Source organism: Sinocyclocheilus anshuiensis, unplaced genomic scaffold (genome assembly GCF_001515605.1).
Source record: "Sinocyclocheilus anshuiensis isolate Anshui unplaced genomic scaffold, SAMN03320099.WGS_v1.1 scaffold502, whole genome shotgun sequence".
Lineage (NCBI taxonomy): Eukaryota > Metazoa > Chordata > Actinopteri > Cypriniformes > Cyprinidae > Sinocyclocheilus > Sinocyclocheilus anshuiensis.
In genome coordinates, this window is record NW_015544194.1 from 1208308 (window position 1) to 1226938 (window position 18631).

The 18631-nt window shown below is 37.3% G+C and overlaps 1 protein-coding gene across 1 annotated transcript in view; it reads left to right on the forward strand.

Annotated features, from left to right (window-relative positions):
- The window catches only part of LOC107696606 (neural-cadherin), a 303591-nt gene that overhangs the window by 95530 nt on the left and 189430 nt on the right, over nucleotides 1-18631 (forward strand). Inside the window, exons 2-3 of the mRNA XM_016497044.1 lie at nucleotides 12454-12651; nucleotides 13648-13873. Of these exons, the coding sequence (XP_016352530.1) occupies nucleotides 12454-12651; nucleotides 13648-13873 (424 nt within the window). The remainder of the gene's footprint in view (nucleotides 1-12453; nucleotides 12652-13647; nucleotides 13874-18631) is intronic.

Sequence of the window (18631 nt, forward strand, 5' to 3'; positions counted from 1 at the left end):
TGATGTGTGCTCCCGGCGCCTATTTATACTATAGTCGCACCGGTAGTGACGTCATGGCTGTCGCCGGCCAACGAGTTGGTGTTTTTTCAATGTATGCTTCAGACACGGGTCACGACGAGGCGTTCCCCATAGCGACCCCTAGAGGACGCAGTGTCTCGTTCCCTACTCAGGGAACCATGGTTACACAAGTAACCTGAGACGTTGTTCATATTAAAATATGTATGAACTTAATACATGACCTAGACTATTTATTTAGCAAAATCCTGTCATTTTAATAAATATTACATGAAATGTATTAAAAATTGTTGCTGCTCCATTTAAGCTCAGTGTGTTCTCTTTAAGCTCTTCCACACCGAACGTCTATGTAAATACTTCATAAACAGACTTACATATAAACTGATGGTTGTCACTAAGGTAAGTTAATTGATTTTCTATAGATTCTGTCAACTCAAATCTGCAGACTGGCTCTGACCTTTGGCAACTAGTGTCAACTTCTCCAGACTGTGAATCAGTGGAAAATCGGGGCAAACATCGTGTAGTGTATTCCAGCCTTAAGAGACTATAGATAAGTTGACATCCCTTTAATAAGAGGCTTCATGATGAGGCTAATTTCTGTGTTCATCCCCATGAATGAAATGTTTAATTGGTTTGTTTTATTTGATTTTTGAATGTGTGTTAAGCTACTTAGCTGAACGTGGACTAGTCTAGATGTTGCAATGTGCTTAAATGACACTTCACTATGAATAACTGATCAAATTGAATGCCTTGTTGCTTGATTTTAGTGTTCTGTTTTTTTGTGATTGATTTTGTACCTTCAAAAAAATATGTTTTTCAATTATTCTTTAAAAAGGTTGTTTAAAATAAACAATAATTTTTAATAAAACATGATGTGAGCTTAATGGGAACAGGGGCGTGCTTAAAGGGTACAAAAATGTACCCATTAAGCACAGCCAGACTTTTTGAATTTAATGATTTTGATAATGAAGCTTTTGTCATTTAAAATAAAATGTAATATTTTTGTGTGAGAGATTAATATTTTATTTTAACATAACTTCTTGTACTGAAACCAATATCTTGTGCACTAAAAATGTCTCAATATAGATTTTGGTGAGCTTAATAGGTACGTTTACCCTATCGTCGTCTTCTAGTCATGATTTAACAATACTGTCAGTTTGTGTACTCAAGGAGCATGAGGTAATTATAGTGAGTGTGCGATGTTATAGATGTGAAGGTGCCGTGCTCATTACAGTTGTGTGCCATCACAACACATTGTTAATTGAAACATTGCTGTTTAATAATGGCTCCTCAAAAACCTGCTAACAGGACAGAAATTGAATTTTTCCATCACTGTGTATAAATGTGTGTGGGGTCACTTTTATTCACCACATTATGGCTTTTGCATTTGTGATTTGCAATTTACATATTCAATTTGGTGTCAGCAGCTTTTCCTTGTTTTGTATTTTTTCCTGTGTCTTTTCTTTAATTGAAATTTTGATCTGAGTACCTAACCCTTTATAATAAGATTATGAAAGTGACAATTCCACAGGGGGATCCAAATGGCCCTTTGTAATCCCTTTGAGAGAATATTTAATTAGCTCTCTCTCTCTCTCTCTCTCTCTCATTATTTCTGTATTCTCTCTTTCCCATTCAAACTTGTTCTCTTCCTGTCTCTCCCTATTTCTCTCTCCCCTTCCAGTTTTCTCAGTTCTTGCTGTGAAACATCTCTTTTGCCCGGCCCCAGAGACGCAGGACTACTGTTAGTTAGCTTACGTGCTGAGTTCAGAATGAAAAAAAAAAAAAAGCTCAGTCTCCATGCAGACGGCTGCAAATTGCATCTCTCCCTCCCTCTGTCAGCAGAAATCAGGAATGAGAGTGTATGACAAAGAATGAGAGAATGAGGGCTGATTGGACTTGAACTAGTCAGGTTAAAAGGGATCAACAAACTTCATTGTGAGTGTGTATCAGGGCCAGAAATTAACCGGATTGCTGGAAGAAAATGCCCTGAATAATTGCAATGTGCAGTCAAAAAAGTAATATTTTTTTGTATCTGTTGAAAAATTGCATATCTATGGAACACTTGAGTCTTGCATTTATTTTTATATAATAACTGTTAAACTGTACAATTGACCGTTGGCCCTGGCAACCATAATCCCACATTGAGCCAGTTTCATTCTCTTGCATCACTCTGCCATCTTTTCTCGCATAATACCGGCTTAGTAAATTAATATTTCATTTTCCATTTTTGTGTCAATATCAAATAAGAATATCCTCATTTGAGATAAGGTGAAATCTAGCTCAAAACACAAATGCCAAGGTCCTGAAATACCTGTTATTTTGATACATTTTGAAAAAGGCAATATATTTTTTTTATTTATTTATTTTTGTTTTACAGAAATATTGATGCAGAGGCTCTAAAAATGTTCAAGTGGTATAACCACTGAGCAAACAAAAATGCAAAAGACTTGCCTGAAACCTTGAATATGCATGAGTATGCACATAAATATAAATATGCATACATATTGTTTTTATTTTTTGTTTTGTACCTTGACTGTTTTCTTTTTACTGTAATAACCACAACATATCAAAATTATTTTAATTAAGACATTGACAACATGTTCACCCAGAGGTTGCACTACATATAATATGTCTGTCAATTTGACTTTTGACAAAGTTTTTTTTTTTTTATATATATTTAAACGCCCTTTTTATGTGACGCTGATATATTACAAACTTCTGTGGAAAGAGCTCTTTTAGTTTTATCTTTTTCTTTTTTCCATTCTTTTTTCCAATTTTGGTGAGCTTAATAGGTACGTTTACCCTATCGTCGTCTTCTAGTCATGATTTAACAATACTGTCAGTTTGTGTACTCAAGGAGCATGAGGTAATTATAGTGAGTGTGCGATGTTATAGATGTGAAGGTGCCGTGCTCATTACAGTTGTGTGCCATCACAATACATTGTTAATTGAAACATTGCTGTTTAATAATGGCTCCTCAAAAACCTGCTAACAGGACAGAAATGGAATTTTTCCATCACTGTGTATAAATGTGTGTGGGGTCACTTTTATTCACCACATTATGGCTTTTGCATTTGTGATTTGCAATTTACATATTCAATTTGGTGTCAGCAGCTTTTCCTTGTTTTGTATTTTTTCCTGTGTCTTTTCTTTAATTGAAATTTTGATCTGAGTACCTAACCCTTTATAATAAGATTATGAAAGTGACAATTCCACAGGGGGATCCAAATGGCCCTTTGTAATCCCTTTGAGAGAATATTTAATTAGCTCTCTCTCTCTCTCTCTCTCTCTCATTATTTCTGTATTCTCTCTTTCCCATTCAAACTTGTTCTCTTCCTGTCTCTCCCTATTTCTCTCTCCCCTTCCAGTTTTCTCAGTTCTTGCTGTGAAACATCTCTTTTGCCCGGCCCCAGAGACGCAGGACTACTGTTAGTTAGCTTACGTGCTGAGTTCAGAATGAAAAAAAAAAAAAAGCTCAGTCTCCATGCAGACGGCTGCAAATTGCATCTCTCCCTCCCTCTGTCAGCAGAAATCAGGAATGAGAGTGTATGACAAAGAATGAGAGAATGAGGGCTGATTGGACTTGAACTAGTCAGGTTAAAAGGGATCAACAAACTTCATTGTGAGTGTGTATCAGGGCCAGAAATTAACCGGATTGCTGGAAGAAAATGCCCTGAATAATTGCAATGTGCAGTCAAAAAAGTAATATTTTTTTGTATCTGTTGAAAAATTGCATATCTATGGAACACTTGAGTCTTGCATTTATTTTTATATAATAACTGTTAAACTGTACAATTGACCGTTGGCCCTGGCAACCATAATCCCACATTGAGCCAGTTTCATTCTCTTGCATCACTCTGCCATCTTTTCTCGCATAATACCGGCTTAGTAAATTAATATTTCATTTTCCATTTTTGTGTCAATATCAAATAAGAATATCCTCATTTGAGATAAGGTGAAATCTAGCTCAAAACACAAATGCCAAGGTCCTGAAATACCTGTTATTTTGATACATTTTGAAAAAGGCAATATATTTTTTTTATTTATTTATTTTTGTTTTACAGAAATATTGATGCAGAGGCTCTAAAAATGTTCAAGTGGTATAACCACTGAGCAAACAAAAATGCAAAAGACTTGCCTGAAACCTTGAATATGCATGAGTATGCACATAAATATAAATATGCATACATATTGTTTTTATTTTTTGTTTTGTACCTTGACTGTTTTCTTTTTACTGTAATAACCACAACATATCAAAATTATTTTAATTAAGACATTGACAACATGTTCACCCAGAGGTTGCACTACATATAATATGTCTGTCAATTTGACTTTTGACAAAGTTTTTTTTTTTTTAAATATATTTAAACGCCCTTTTTATGTGACGCTGATATATTACAAACTTCTGTGGAAAGAGCTCTTTTAGTTTTATCTTTTTCTTTTTTCCATTCTTTTTTCCACAATGTGTAAAGGGCAACAGACACTGCTCTTGCTTGTGGTCACTGATTTAATAACCAATATGCCATGAATTATTGGACTGGACCCTTAGTTGTTTTGTAAGTACAGTATATAATAATTTGCATTATAATAAGTAGCGATGAAGGATAATATTGGTGGTCCGTGTAACGCTTCACAATTCAATTTTCAGACCATATGGTGCAAATGCAAAAATGAAAAAAAAAAAAGATGAAACCAAACATTCATTTTTTTCAGTTACTTCATAAATTAATAATTGCCGTTTTCTCTCCTTTTTTTCAATTTTACTTTTGCTAAATTGTGACTTCAAAAATGATCATTTGAATAAATAAAATCTAAACGATTTTCTATTTTTCCATTTTTTTTATCTTACAATTTGCGCTGTGGGCTGTACCATTAGTGCGGGGGTGTGGCCGCGGACTGTTTGACACAAACGCTTAACGTGGCTTAATGTATCCTACTAAAACAGTGACACTGGAGGACACAACTTATTAATAATAAACATATAGGCTATTTTTTACAGATAAGCAGAATAGGCCAGAATATGAAAGCAATTTGCCCCATTGAAAACCTAAAGAAAATACGTGGCTCAATGGACGAAGATAGTGGTATAAATTAAAAAGCCCGAACTCGGTATATTTATTAATACAATGTATTATTAAAGTATAGGTTACTAGGTAGCCTACAGGAAAGCAGATAAGAATATGAACGCTACTGAATTGTTATCCTCCCATAGGCTTAATGGAAGAAGGCTGGTGTAAAAGTAGGCTATAGCCAAATTTGGTACACACTTATTAATGTTGCAAACTACATTGCCTACTGGGAAGCAGATGTGACCGGAATATGAACGCGACACGCAAAGTTTTCCTCCCATTTAAAACCATTATTTGAAAACGCTTAATGTGGCTTAATGCATTAAGACAGTGATTTAAAAAAAAGCAAAGCATACACCTTATTAATAAAGCATATGCTACTACCCACATAGCAATTTTTCTCTGGCCCAGCTCCGGCCCACACAACAAGCTTTTGCTTGGCCCACATACCGCAATGTATTACGGTACTAGTGTGGACCAGGTCTGGATTCCAGACAAGGGCCACACATGGGCCATTATTGGCCCAAGTCTCAGCCAAGTTAATTACCCATAACTGGCCCTGAATTGGGCCAGATCAAAATGTAACAATGGAACCAAAACACAACCTTAAGTAAACCATATCAACACCAATCTTTAACCAGAAAGACCAAAACTGAGCCAGATCCAGGTGAACTAAATCTGGCAGCCAAAATATGGGCCATAAATGGGCCATGACAGATCCATATCTCAGCCACCTGTATGACCATAGCTGGCCCTATTCTGATCCTATACGCTGGACCAGATGGGTTCCACATGTCAGCCTCAACAAAACCATAACCAAGCCACTTGATACACACCCCTCCCAGATGAATAGTCACAACAACGACAGTATTCTGAACAAATATTTAATCATGTTTAATCAGCAAACCAAGTTGAATGAATCTCACACCTAACATGCTTATTTGTTTTGCTTGGGCAGTGTGTTCACCCTGTTGGAGTATGGCAGTGTGAATTGGCTTTTAGGTGCTTTGGAAAACAAAACAAAAAGCAGTAAATATATATACTTTTTTTATATTTACGCAATTAACACAAAATTCTTAAATAAGGTACTTTCTCTATTTTTGCAATATTCGAATGTTCATGTCCCTGAATAATATCTGCATGCACCCAAGTCTGAAGAGTACACATAATATCTAGTAGACAGCAATCCTTGTGAGTGAGAAGTCTGGTGTGGAGGCTGGATCTGGAATCATCTGGATCTGTCCAGGTTATCGGTCTTCACGGACTGCCCTGAAATACAATTCAAACAAACAACGTAGTGTGAGGCTCTTACATTCACAATGCTCATTTTGGCCTCAGTGGTGAAGTGTGCAGAAAATTCTGCCGGACTGAAATTTAGTCTTTGGTGAACAGTCTTCAAGAGTGCAAATAAGATTTTAAGTTTTAAGCACCTTTCAGGCTCGCGTGAGGTTTCCAAAAGCAACAAAGTCTACTTGAACAAACACTTAACTAAAGTTTAGAAAATAATATACATACAGACCGTTACAGTTTGGAGCTCAAGTCTATATGTTAGTTAGCTTACCTCAAATAGTTAGCCTCTATAGCTAGTTAACCGTTGTGATGCTAATGGCCTTTTTGAAGACACTAATCCATTCCCGTAAAGATTCAACAGAAACGTGATGAAAGTGTCAGGAATGGCTGTATGTATTATTTGTGTAATTTTAGCGACTAAACTTACCTTAGAAGCAGTGAAAACAGCAGAGAGACGGACTCTCGCTACTTGTGAGCTGAGTGAGTTGACGCCCCGTTTCCATGGTAACTCCTTCCGCTCCAGTTTAAATGCGATTTGAATGCTCAACGCGCACGCCCGTTAAAACACATCAAAGTTACGCATTTACATAAATAGTACATACAAGTCAAATAAAATGTCCTGAAACTTCATCATGTATTGTTTAAGTGGATAGTAGGCCTATATCAAACTGTAAATTGAATGAGAATATGAAAGCAGTGAATGCAAAACATTGTTTGAAGTCAGTTTATATACATATATACCAACAGAATATACTATTCTATAATATAAGCTATAATATCATATATCATATAATATCATATGAGGCATGAATATAATTTCACATATATGTAAACATATAATTAAACACACAACATGAGCTTTATGTTATGCATTTTAAAAATATATTTTAAAAATATATTTCAATATATTTAACAGTGTTTCACATATATGTGAATATATTACCTTTCTGTATGGGAAAACATTGGGATTTTACTCAAAAATATTTGAAATGGATTTTAAATGTGGGTCAAGATCGGCCATACTTATGTGGCCCACATATCTATATTTGACATCTGGGCCAAATACTACATTTGACATCTGGCCCATGTCTTGTGTGCCGTCTTAAACCCGGTACCATCTCTGCCAAACCCGGGCCATGTTTGGCCCACATGCTGTATGCCAGTGCCGGATGAATGCCAGCTGTGCCAGATGCATGCCAAATCTGGGCCAAATTTGTTTGCTGACTGGGTATTTACACACAAGCCAAAGAGCCCAGAAAATGAACGCAATGCGCAAAGTTTCAAGTGAAGCGATTTCCTCCCATAGAAAAGTATTGCCGTAGGCCTACACACAATAACCACCGTGACCGGAGATGTAGACTAAAGCTTTATTCATAAACACCAGGTGCGAAAATCCATCTACATATATCTCTGGTTAATGTTTGAACTGTAAAAGCTACATTTGAAAAACATTATACGGTAATTTGCTATGCTCCGCTGCCACTTTCCACGGTTGCGGTTGCTGCCACAGAGTGCGGGACTTCATTTGGAAGTGGCAGCGGCAGCCGAGTTACATAATTTGTGGTAATGTTTAGTGATGAATAAAGCTTTATGTATAGCCTACATCTCCGGTGGTTATGTGTGTGTGTGTGTGTCCGATAGATAGCCTACATCTCCGGTGGTTATGTGTGTGTGTGTGTGTGGCAGATAGTTTTCTATGGGAGGAAATCGCTTCACGTGAAACATTGCTCATTCATATTCTGACACTTAACGTGCAATTTAGCACAAATTGCCTTCATATTCTGGGCAGGCTTGTCTGTAAATAGTAGCCTATGTTTATTATTAATAAGTTGTGTCCTCCAGTGTCACTGTTTTAGTAGGATACATTAAGCCACGTTAAGCGTTTGTGAAACAGTCCGCGGCCACACCCCCACGCTAATGGTACAGCCCACAGTGCAAATTGTAAGATAAACAAAGGGAAAATAGAAAATAGTTTAGATTTTATTTACTCAAATTATCCTTTCTGAAGTCACAATTTAGCAAAAGTACGATAAAAAAAATTGCAATTATTCATTTATGAAGTACGGAGCCCCTAAAGGGACATGGTGGTGTAAAAAAATCAGATTGAGTGAAAAAATTTGGGGTGGGAGGAAAAAATATTTGTGAGATTTTTTGCGTTCTCTCGCAAAACTTTTGCATTCCCTCGAGAAACTCTCGCAAAGATATTTGCGTTCCCTCGCAAAACGCATATCTTTTGCGAGGGAACGCAAATATCTTTGCGAGGGAACGCAAAGTTTCTCGAGGGAATGCAAAAGTTTTGCGAGAGAACGCAAAAAAAAATTTCCTCCCACCCCAAATTTTGTTCCCACCACCATGTCCCATTAGGGGCTCCGTAATGAAGTAACTGAAAAAAAATGAAAAAATGAACGTTTGGTTTCATTTTTTCATTTTTGCATTTGCTCCATATGGTCTGAAAATTGAATTGTGAAGCATTACACGGACCATTGGTGATAAAAGACTTTCTTTGATTTCTTTGATGTGTATGCACATACAGTATGTTGTAATTCTTACTGTATGAACTTGCAGATTATTGAGCTTATTTATCTTGTTCTTCAGTAACATAAAGCAGGCGGGGAAACATTGTGGCTAAATGCTTTTGTTGCCCTTTTTTCCTGTCTCTAAATGCTGATTAATTTTCTTCCGCTGCGGCTTTGATCCACAGCAATTTTTACCGCTATTCTTGTCTTTTAATGACATTGATTTATGCAGTCATTTGGCAGCTTGTGTTTTCTCTTTCCTGTTGTCCGAGTGTAGTTTTAATTCCGTTTCCATAACAACCTCAAGGCTGTTCCAACGGTGTTGTATATCGTCTTAATTCCACATTGTTGCTTTTCCGCTTATTACATGATTCTGTTTTCAGCCTTGTTAGTCAGTTTCTCTTTCACTCTCTCTCTCTCTTTCTCTCATACAATCCCATCATTTTGATTTCCTCCATCTGTTTTCCATCATCCAGGTGAAATCTCTAATGCATGTCTTTCGCTGTATGAATCTGGAACCACCAGCTGCGGTGCCAGAACAGTGAGCAGAAAGGAAGTTTAGGAACTTTATTCAGAAGGAGGCTGTGATGTTTATCAGTTTTGCACGATCGCTGATGGCCGTCTGGCTCCAGCATGGCATTCATCCATCTATCAGAGCTCCTGAGAGGCCTTCTCCAGCCTCCTCTTTCTCCCCCAAGGCTCTCAGTGTCTCTATCTATCTCTCACACTGGGACTGTTTCTGACTGGCAGGTCATGTTAAGCAGCTCCTCATACAGGCACCCTGATGCTCTTACGGTACTTAAGGGAGCATTTGGGTGAGCAAAACAGTTCTGCTTTTTAGCAAGGAGTGTGAGGGTTCGTGCACTTCAGAGTACTGTATATGCTGTGAAAACAAGTTGCTATAAATTTGGTGCAGTATGCAAACTCGTTTTTTTCTTTTTTCTTTTAGCGGTATAAGGATACAGTGTAATGTTAGAATTGTGCCAACTGGTAAAGGAGATCTCAAGTGCAGTTTAATAAAGAAGAAATTTAACCAGATGCAGAAACCTATAGGTTGTATTGTAGATAGACACTTCCAGCATTGACAGCATTTGTATGTGTTGTTGTAACACCACTTTTTATTTATTTATTTATTTAATTTTTTATTGTCCCACTTTATTTAAAAGGTCCAATTCTGGCATTTAACAAATCATTAACTATTAAGGTAGCTGTTAAGATTAGGATTAGGGATGTAGAATATGGTCATGCAGAATAAGTGCTAATAAACAGCCAATATCTTAAAGGGGTCATATGATTTTCAAGTTTTCGTTTCTCTTTGGAGTGTTACAAGCTGATTGTGCATAGATAAGATCCCTGACGTTGCAAAGACTAAAGTCTCAAAACCAAAGAGATATTCTTTATCAAAGTTAAGACTCTGCAACATATTCTGTTACACCAAATACATAAAATAATGATCTTTAAAAAATAATCATATGACCCCTTTAATAACAGGCATGTTAATAAGCAACAAGTGAATAGTGAGAATTGGTCTTTATACTAAAGTGTTAAATTTTTTGTTTATAGAAAATTAAAAACATGTTCTTCCAGAGATGCAGATAAAAAAAAAAAGACAGACGTTTATAATGAAAGTGATTTATTTATAAAGGCTTCAAATGTGGCTCATCTAGTCGTATTGCTATTGTGTTGTTGTTTTTTCTTCTTCGAAAATGTTATGTAATGTTAAGCTGTTTTTGTACTGATGCCAGGCTTATCGTTCATTTGTTATGAATAATCTTACTTTTTGTTTTGCGTCAAGCCCTGATCCACCCACCAACCCACACTGTCATTTTTATGTCACTACAATATTGAAAAATAGACATTATGTTTACATGCTACAGCTATTCATTTAGCAGATGCTTTTATTCAAAGAGACTTTAAAATGAGGAACATCACAACCCACAAGGGTTTACTTTTTAAAAACAGTCAAAATAATGATTTACCTTCATTAAATCAAACTAAATTTATCCAACAAAACTAAATGTAAGGGTTATTTAAGGTATAAAAAGACTCATTGAGGTAATAACATAAGCTTACCACAGTGTAGGAACAGTCTTTACTATGGTTGTTGATGTATAGTTATGTAATATATGTTGAAAGTCTAGCAAAAATAACTATATTGTGACATATACTGTTACTGTGATATAAGATTGTGGCCATGCCACCCACTCAATAAGTCAAACTGCTAGATTTTGGTGGCAAAAAATCATCTATTTGCTATTGTGTCCTTGTAAAATATGACCTGTGCATAAGTTTGAACACTGCTCTGGATGTGGTTGAGTCAACGGTGTGTTTTGTTATGAGCAGCTTTTGCTGTATTAAAAAAATGGAGTGACCTTATAGCCTGTTATGAGCTTGGACTATAGCTGAGACACACTCCTGACACGCATGAGGGATTTGCTTTCTCTTTCTGTGCCCTCACTCTCTCTCTCTCTCTCTCTCGCTCTCTCTCTCTCTTTATATATATCGATCTTAATATGGCTCTCTCTTGCCCACCTCCTCTATCTATTAATCTATTATTAATACTAATTTTGTACTGATCCAAACCTAGAGCTTAAGTTAATCTTTTTCTAAGCCTCCCCCACTAACTCCCACTTCTCTCGTTCTATCTTTCTCTCTTTCTCTCTCTTGCTGCTCTTCTGTGTCTCCCCAGCAGAGTGTAAGGCAGCAGGTGTGCTGTCACAGGCAATGAAAGGGCCAATCACCTGGGGAATCAAAGAGCCCGTGACTCTGTCACTCCACACACCTTCTGACAGACAGCCCACTATTTATACCTCTCTCGGGAAAAAGTGAGAGCAAGGGAAGAATTTCATTAGAAAGAGGAAAAAAAGAAATAAATGGAAATGGGGAGATGCTTTTGAAGGGGCGATTGAACGAGTGTGAAAAGTAATGAAAAGGGGAGAAGACACCAGCGTGTTGTTTCTGTTTTACGGCTGACACGGTTTTCTTTCTTTTTGGCCTTTAGCTTTTTTCGCTCATGCATTTCCATGATGATACCATGTCGTCCATAAATGTGTGCTGAAACTGTCTTTAGTTCTGTCGCATTGCAAGGCGACGATTGTGATAAAGAAGGAATGTTTAATGAGGTGACGCAGCAGCTAAACGTAGCAAGCACTGCCATGAGGAAAACACTCCACTCATTAGTATCTGCCATTCTCTCCAACTTGCATGTAAATGTGTCTCTGCATCTGTGATGTTTTGTAGCTTATGTTTTTTGTGAAAAATAAACATCAAATCTCAAAACTTAGTTTCTGAAACTGCTCTGAGGACGTGTTGTGAAGAAACCCATATCATGACACAGTCATGCAGGGCCAATGCAGGGTCGTATGCTTTGTGTCCTGTGTCACAAACTGAAGATACCAAACAAAACCGGCAATTAAAATAAACTACTCCAGCTATTTTTAAATGGCTTTTTTTTCCTTCACCTTCTCTGGTTTTTATTTGATTTGATACATTAATGATTAAAGACATTTCTCAGTAAAGTTTGAGTGATATAAATATGAGTGTGGAAATCTCTATATTTACAGGTCCTGACTGGTATACAGTGAGAGTGGATTTGACGGTGATGGATGTCAATGATAATGCCCCAGAATGGACGATGGTCCCTTTCCCCTACCTGAGTGTGGTCTCTGTTAATGCCCCACCAAACACTCTAGTCTACAAGCTTCAAGCCAGAGATGGTGATGAGGGCATCAATGGAGAGGTGGAATACTTCCTGTCTGATGGTAAGCAGATTTCCCATCTGCCTCCTTATGTTATATCAATGTTAAAAACAGCTGTGTAAATTTTTTTAAAGTTTCTTTGATAAGTAGAACGTCCAAAAGAATAGCATTTAACTGAAATAGACAGCTTTATTTTTATACTGTCACTTTTAATCAATTTAATGCATCCTTGCTAAATAAAATTAATTTAATTAATTTCTTAAAAAAAAGAAAAAAACTTACTGACCTCAAACTTTTGAACAAGAGTGTATAATGCTACACAAGCTTTCTGTCAGGCAAATGCTGTTCTTTTGCTATAAATGCTATTCTTTTCAAAGAATCCTGAAAAAAAAATAAAATGTACACAACTGTTTTTAACATTGATGATGATGATGATGATGATGATGATAATATAATAATACATGTTTCATGAGCAGCAAATCAGCATATTAAAATTATTTATGAAGGATCATGTGAAACTGAAGACTGGCGTAATATCTGCTGAAAATTCATCTTTGCCATCACAGAAATACATTTAATTTTTAAAGTATATTAAAATAGAAAACTATTTTAAATTGTTAAAAAAATTATGCTGTATTTTGTATCAAATATCTATCTATCGATCTATCTATCTATCTATCTATCTATCTGTCTATCTGTCTGTCTGTCTGTCTGTGTCTGCTATTGTTAGTTCTATAATAACAATAATTTTATAGTATTAATTTAATGGTAGCACTTAACTATGAGGCTCAATTTGTTAACATTATTTAATGCATTTACTAACAATGAACAACATTCATTTTATTGCATTTATTAATTAAGGCAAGTATTTATTTGCAAATTTACTGTTTTTCATTGTTCATCTATATTTGCTCATAATGCATTAATATTAATTCATACAAGTTGAATGATACCTAATGCATTAACAAATTTGAACCAATTGAACCTTACTGCAAAGTGTCACCATCATAAAATTTGTGTGTGATTTGCATGAGAATGAAAAGTTTTGTTATACGAAAGGAGGTGACGGGAGATTTGAGGTGGACAGGAAGAACGGTTATGTGCGGATGACAGGCCTCCCCCTGCAGAGAGACAGAGAATACCAGCTCACAGTGGTGGCTGCTGATCGGCAGGGCAGCCGCAGTCCTCCCGCTGTAGTGTCCATCATCGCTGGCCCTAGAGCTCCTCAATTCACCAACGTGTCTTATACAATTTCCATACCAGAAAATACACCAGAAGGCCAACCGTGAGTAAATCCAAAACACACAAACATAAACACACACCCAATCTCGTAAATGCAGCAAATCTTATTTCCATAGTGTAACGCTAGCACGCCCTAAATGCATCTCCCACGCCGTGAGAACACCGCTTATCCATCAGGGTAACAGATAGAAACAAGATCATGCTGCACTTACAGCCATCCGTGCGCCCTCTGCTTCTCGCTGGAGCATAGCTTGTGTGAGTCATCGTGTACTACTTGATGCAAAATTCATGAAATAATGATCTTTGACTATGTCAGGGTACTGTGATATGCATTAAAGATGCATGAACATCATAACTTTGTTCTGCTCGTATAGACAGCCGTGAGAGGTTAACCATGCGTTACACCACGTAATGTATACGATAAAAGCCTCTCTTTTTTTTGTAGTTTAATTATGTATTTATTTATTTTAATTTGCTCCCACATATAGATGACAAATGGACCCTTTATTACTTTGTCTTTGTGCAGTCAGTGTTAATAGTTTAGCCCTTTGATATTAGATGAGTCACTGAGAAATGACTTGCATGATGCTGCTACAGGGAAGAATGATTAGTCGTGCCCTACACAGATGTATTAAATCAGGCTTTGCCTTGTAGCAAATTATCCTAAATCCATGTGGAATAAGTGCCTACTAGATCCATTTATGGCAGCTGCATGTCATTAAATATGCATTGCATGCTGCGGTATATTATTTTCCTCATACACACCTGTGATTCCGCCATATTGTTGCTTTTATTAAACTTAGACTTGGCACCGACAGGCAGGCTTACTGAATGTGGTTGGCTTCATCCATAGCTATACAAAAATACGGTTAATGTTAGGATAAGTATATTGCTCATGGCACCAAAGTGGGGTGACGTTAATCTTATCCTCAAACGTTCTGGTCTCTGCCAGACAGCAGAGATAGACCAAGCCAACACGCAACCTCTGCCAATGGGGATGGAGTTGTAATAACCACAATACCTGAAAAGAAGTCACATTTACCTTTGTTCGTCTGCCTGTCTGCCGTTAAGCTTCTTTGGGATTACCAAAATACATTAATGTCAATCTTGACTGCTTGACTGCATGATTATCAAAATTTTGCCTTTATTTTCTAGTTTCTGAATGTATCAAAAAACTGAAAAATGGCAAATTATGAAGTGAAAAGCTCCCATACATGAATGATATTATTTAACAGACTGTTTTTGTTTTTGAGAAAAGCTCATAAAATGTTCAGTTATTTTCATATAAAATATTAGGCTATAGGCTTTGGTTAGTTACATAACAAGAAGAAGAAACGTATATTCTGATACCTGGTCTTATCCCAAAGTTGTGTATCATTCAAATGATACACATAAACGATAAACGCCACTTTAAAAAAAACGAACTGGGTGCCGTGCATTATTCTCCACATATAGCACAATCTGAACCCTAAACACGTTTTGTCAAAACAGCCGGTTTTGTCCACTTTCAAGGCACCGCGAGTTCACGTTTTACAGCAGAAGCCGACAAGTGCCCTTGTTGTTTTTGAACAGAAGCCGATAAGTCAATTTTAGCGAATCAGCGTGCTGTATTCAGGTCAGGTGACAAGCCTGCTAGTCACTTTGAAAAGACGCGCTAGCTGAGAGGAGTGTTGTCAAAGATGACTAAAAGTGATCGAGGATGGATAATTTCAACGAACTTGATGAAGCCGTGATATCTTCTTCGGGGTGTAAAAGGAAAATAAAAGCTGAAACTTTTTCACGGAACCTTGCAAAAGCAGCGCGTTACAATGATGAGGGAAAAGCTGCTCCCTGTATTGCGTGTAATCACAACCATACAGTCTATGAGCACAACAACAACGTTTGTCAGACGTCTACATTGTCAGCTGAGGAGATTACAAAGAATAAACGAGTGTTTCCCTTTCATGGGAACTTCGAACTGCGTCCTCTAGGGGTCGCTATGGGGAACGCCTCGTCGTGACCCGTGTCTGAAGCATACATTGAAAAAACACCAACTTGTTGGCCGGCGACATTTTGCCAGTAAACGACTGTTGGAGTTATCTGCTTTTGCTATAGACCATACTGGCACTGATGCGTAAACGCGGATGTCAGATATGAAGAAAGTGAAGTCTTCATCAACTTTTTACAGAAACCGTAACAGAACCTCAACCGTACAGAAATCCATCTCATAAAGCTTATAATATAACATGCATACACAATAGTAAATAGTAATATTCAATTACATGTTTTGACTGAACAGTTGTTGCATGTTCATCATGTTAAAATGTTGTTTAATATAGTTGCAGCTGCATTTTCCAGTATGTTTTATCTGTTAAATAAACTTCATTCCGTCAAATTCGCCCCCTCATTCAAGTCCTCGGTTCACTCGCGCTCATAATATCAGCACAGCATCAGTTTTAGCTTCATGCATGCTCAGTATCTCCAGCTTATCGGTTCTCAGTATGTCGAACATGTCCGAAAGAAACGGTTCTCGAATGTGTCCGAAATAAACGGTTCTCGGTTCAGTGTACTGGTGATTCGAGAACCGCTGTACCGTTCGGTACTACACGCATGCTCAGTATCTCCAGCTCATCGGTTCTCAGTATATCGAATGTGTCCGAAAGAAACGGTTCTCGAATGTGTCCGAAATGTCGAACGTGTCCGAAAGAAACAGTAGCCCCTCACTACAGAACAAAGATCCAAGGGGCGGTGTTGGATCCACATCTAGGGGGTGGAGATGGGTGGGTTTAGGGATCAGGGGGTGGAGACGGGTAGGTTTAGGTATATGTAAGGTGGGAGGAGTTGGATCTGGATCCAACCTCGCCCCCTGGATCTTGTGCTCTGCAGTGAAGACCATCTCAAAAGAAACGGTTCTCGGTTCAGCATGTTTCAGTGCTGTTGGAGTTACAGGAGTAACGAATACTCTGAGATATTGGTTTATTTCGAGTCGTAGGGACTGTAAGGCATGTCTGAAAGTGAGAAACTTTAGAAAATTGTGAATCAGTGCCGACTCGAGATGCGAACTGTTTTGTACGATTCAGTCCAATTTGGTGAACCGGTTCAAAAGAGCGATTCGTTCGCGAACCGGACATCATTATAACGTAGCAGTCTATACAGAAGCCATGGAATAAAAGAATAAAAAAGGTAATTTTGAGCTTATATGTCAAAATTCTGACTTTTTTCGTGCAATTCCGAGATTATAGCTCACAATTCTGGTAAGAAAAATCAACTCTTCATTCTCTCTTTTCCCCTCAGCTCAGAATCATGAGTTTATATCACACACTTCTGGCTTTTTTTCCCTCAGAATGGACAAACTCGCAATTGTTGAGTTGAATCGAGTTATAAAGTCTGAACTAGGAGATATAAACTTGCATTTGCAAGAAATAAAGTCAGAATTGTGAGATAAAATAGGTAAATGTCATGTAAAATGTTATAGGTTTAAATAGTATTTCATGCTTTAACTGTAGGGCTAATACAATATGTCCACTATGTGAATATTATGTAGATCTATTGTTTAAATCAAATGTATTCTTTAAAAGTAGGGTAATCATAGCAGATTTCATCCATAGTTTGTCCATTTAAACGTCAGCGTTTAGCTTCAAATGGCATCTTTGACGACAGTATTATATAAAAATTATTTGATTCTGACATCCAAAGGCACAACAATACATTGTTTCTCTTATTCCATCGATTTTACCCGTTTACCTCCACTTGTTACCAGTGTTTTTCTGCCACCACAATGCACGCGCTGCTGCATGCAGGGGCGCAAATTTCGTCTAACAGTAGGGGGGGGGACAATAAACATAAAATTTCTCAAGAGCAATATTTGAAGGGGACACAAGGCGTAGCATATTTTCTTAGCGATGGATGCTATTTACACTAAGTGAAAATATCAGTATTTGTTTTGTGATATGCTATTTACACTAAGTGCAAATAGCTATTTATTCTATATTAAAATAGCAGGATATTCTGCTAATTACTTATTGCCAATAGTGGCAATTATCTGCACCTCAGCATTGTAATACATTATAAAACAGTATGCAATAATTTGTTGTAAATGTAAATTTTAATTCAAATTATTAAATGGATGCCACCTTATTGGGACAAAAGCCCTCCCTACACCTACCCTAACCCTACCCGATACTTTTTCAACTTTTTGATTATTTCCTTCATTTTTATTAAAAAAATAAATGCTTTTCTGATGTGATTTGAAATTTGAAAAGGGAGAAAAAAAGTTAGCCAAAAGGCAGATTCGAACCCGAGTCGATCGCGTCAAAAGGTGTATATCATGCATTTTACCATCTGCACCACTAGAGCTGACAACTAGTGTCTGTCTTTTGTAATGCTGACTATAATGGATGGAGTTTATGTAATAGTCTTTGCCAACAATTTTTTTTTATTCCCAACAGTTAAACAGTTGCCCACAGAAAAAAAAAAAACGGGGAAAAAAAGATATGCTGCAGCACCCCCACCTCTTATGATGTATACACAGGGTAATGGCTTACTACTATTAGTGCAGCAGGGAGACCGTGCCAAATTAGATAACTCGAAGCTGTTGTGGTCGCGCCGTGACAGCGCTCGTGTCCGTTGTATCCGTCACAGTGTTGCCAAGTCCGCGGGTTTCCCGTGGAATTGGGCTACTTTATCACTGTTGCTGCGGGTTGTTTTTCATGTCTGCGGGTTGAAGCAACACCAATAACGTGTATTTTAGCCCCCAGAAAGCGATTTTTACCGGGGGTTTTGAGTAGCAATTGGGCGGGTTTTGTTATGAAAACCTGGCAAC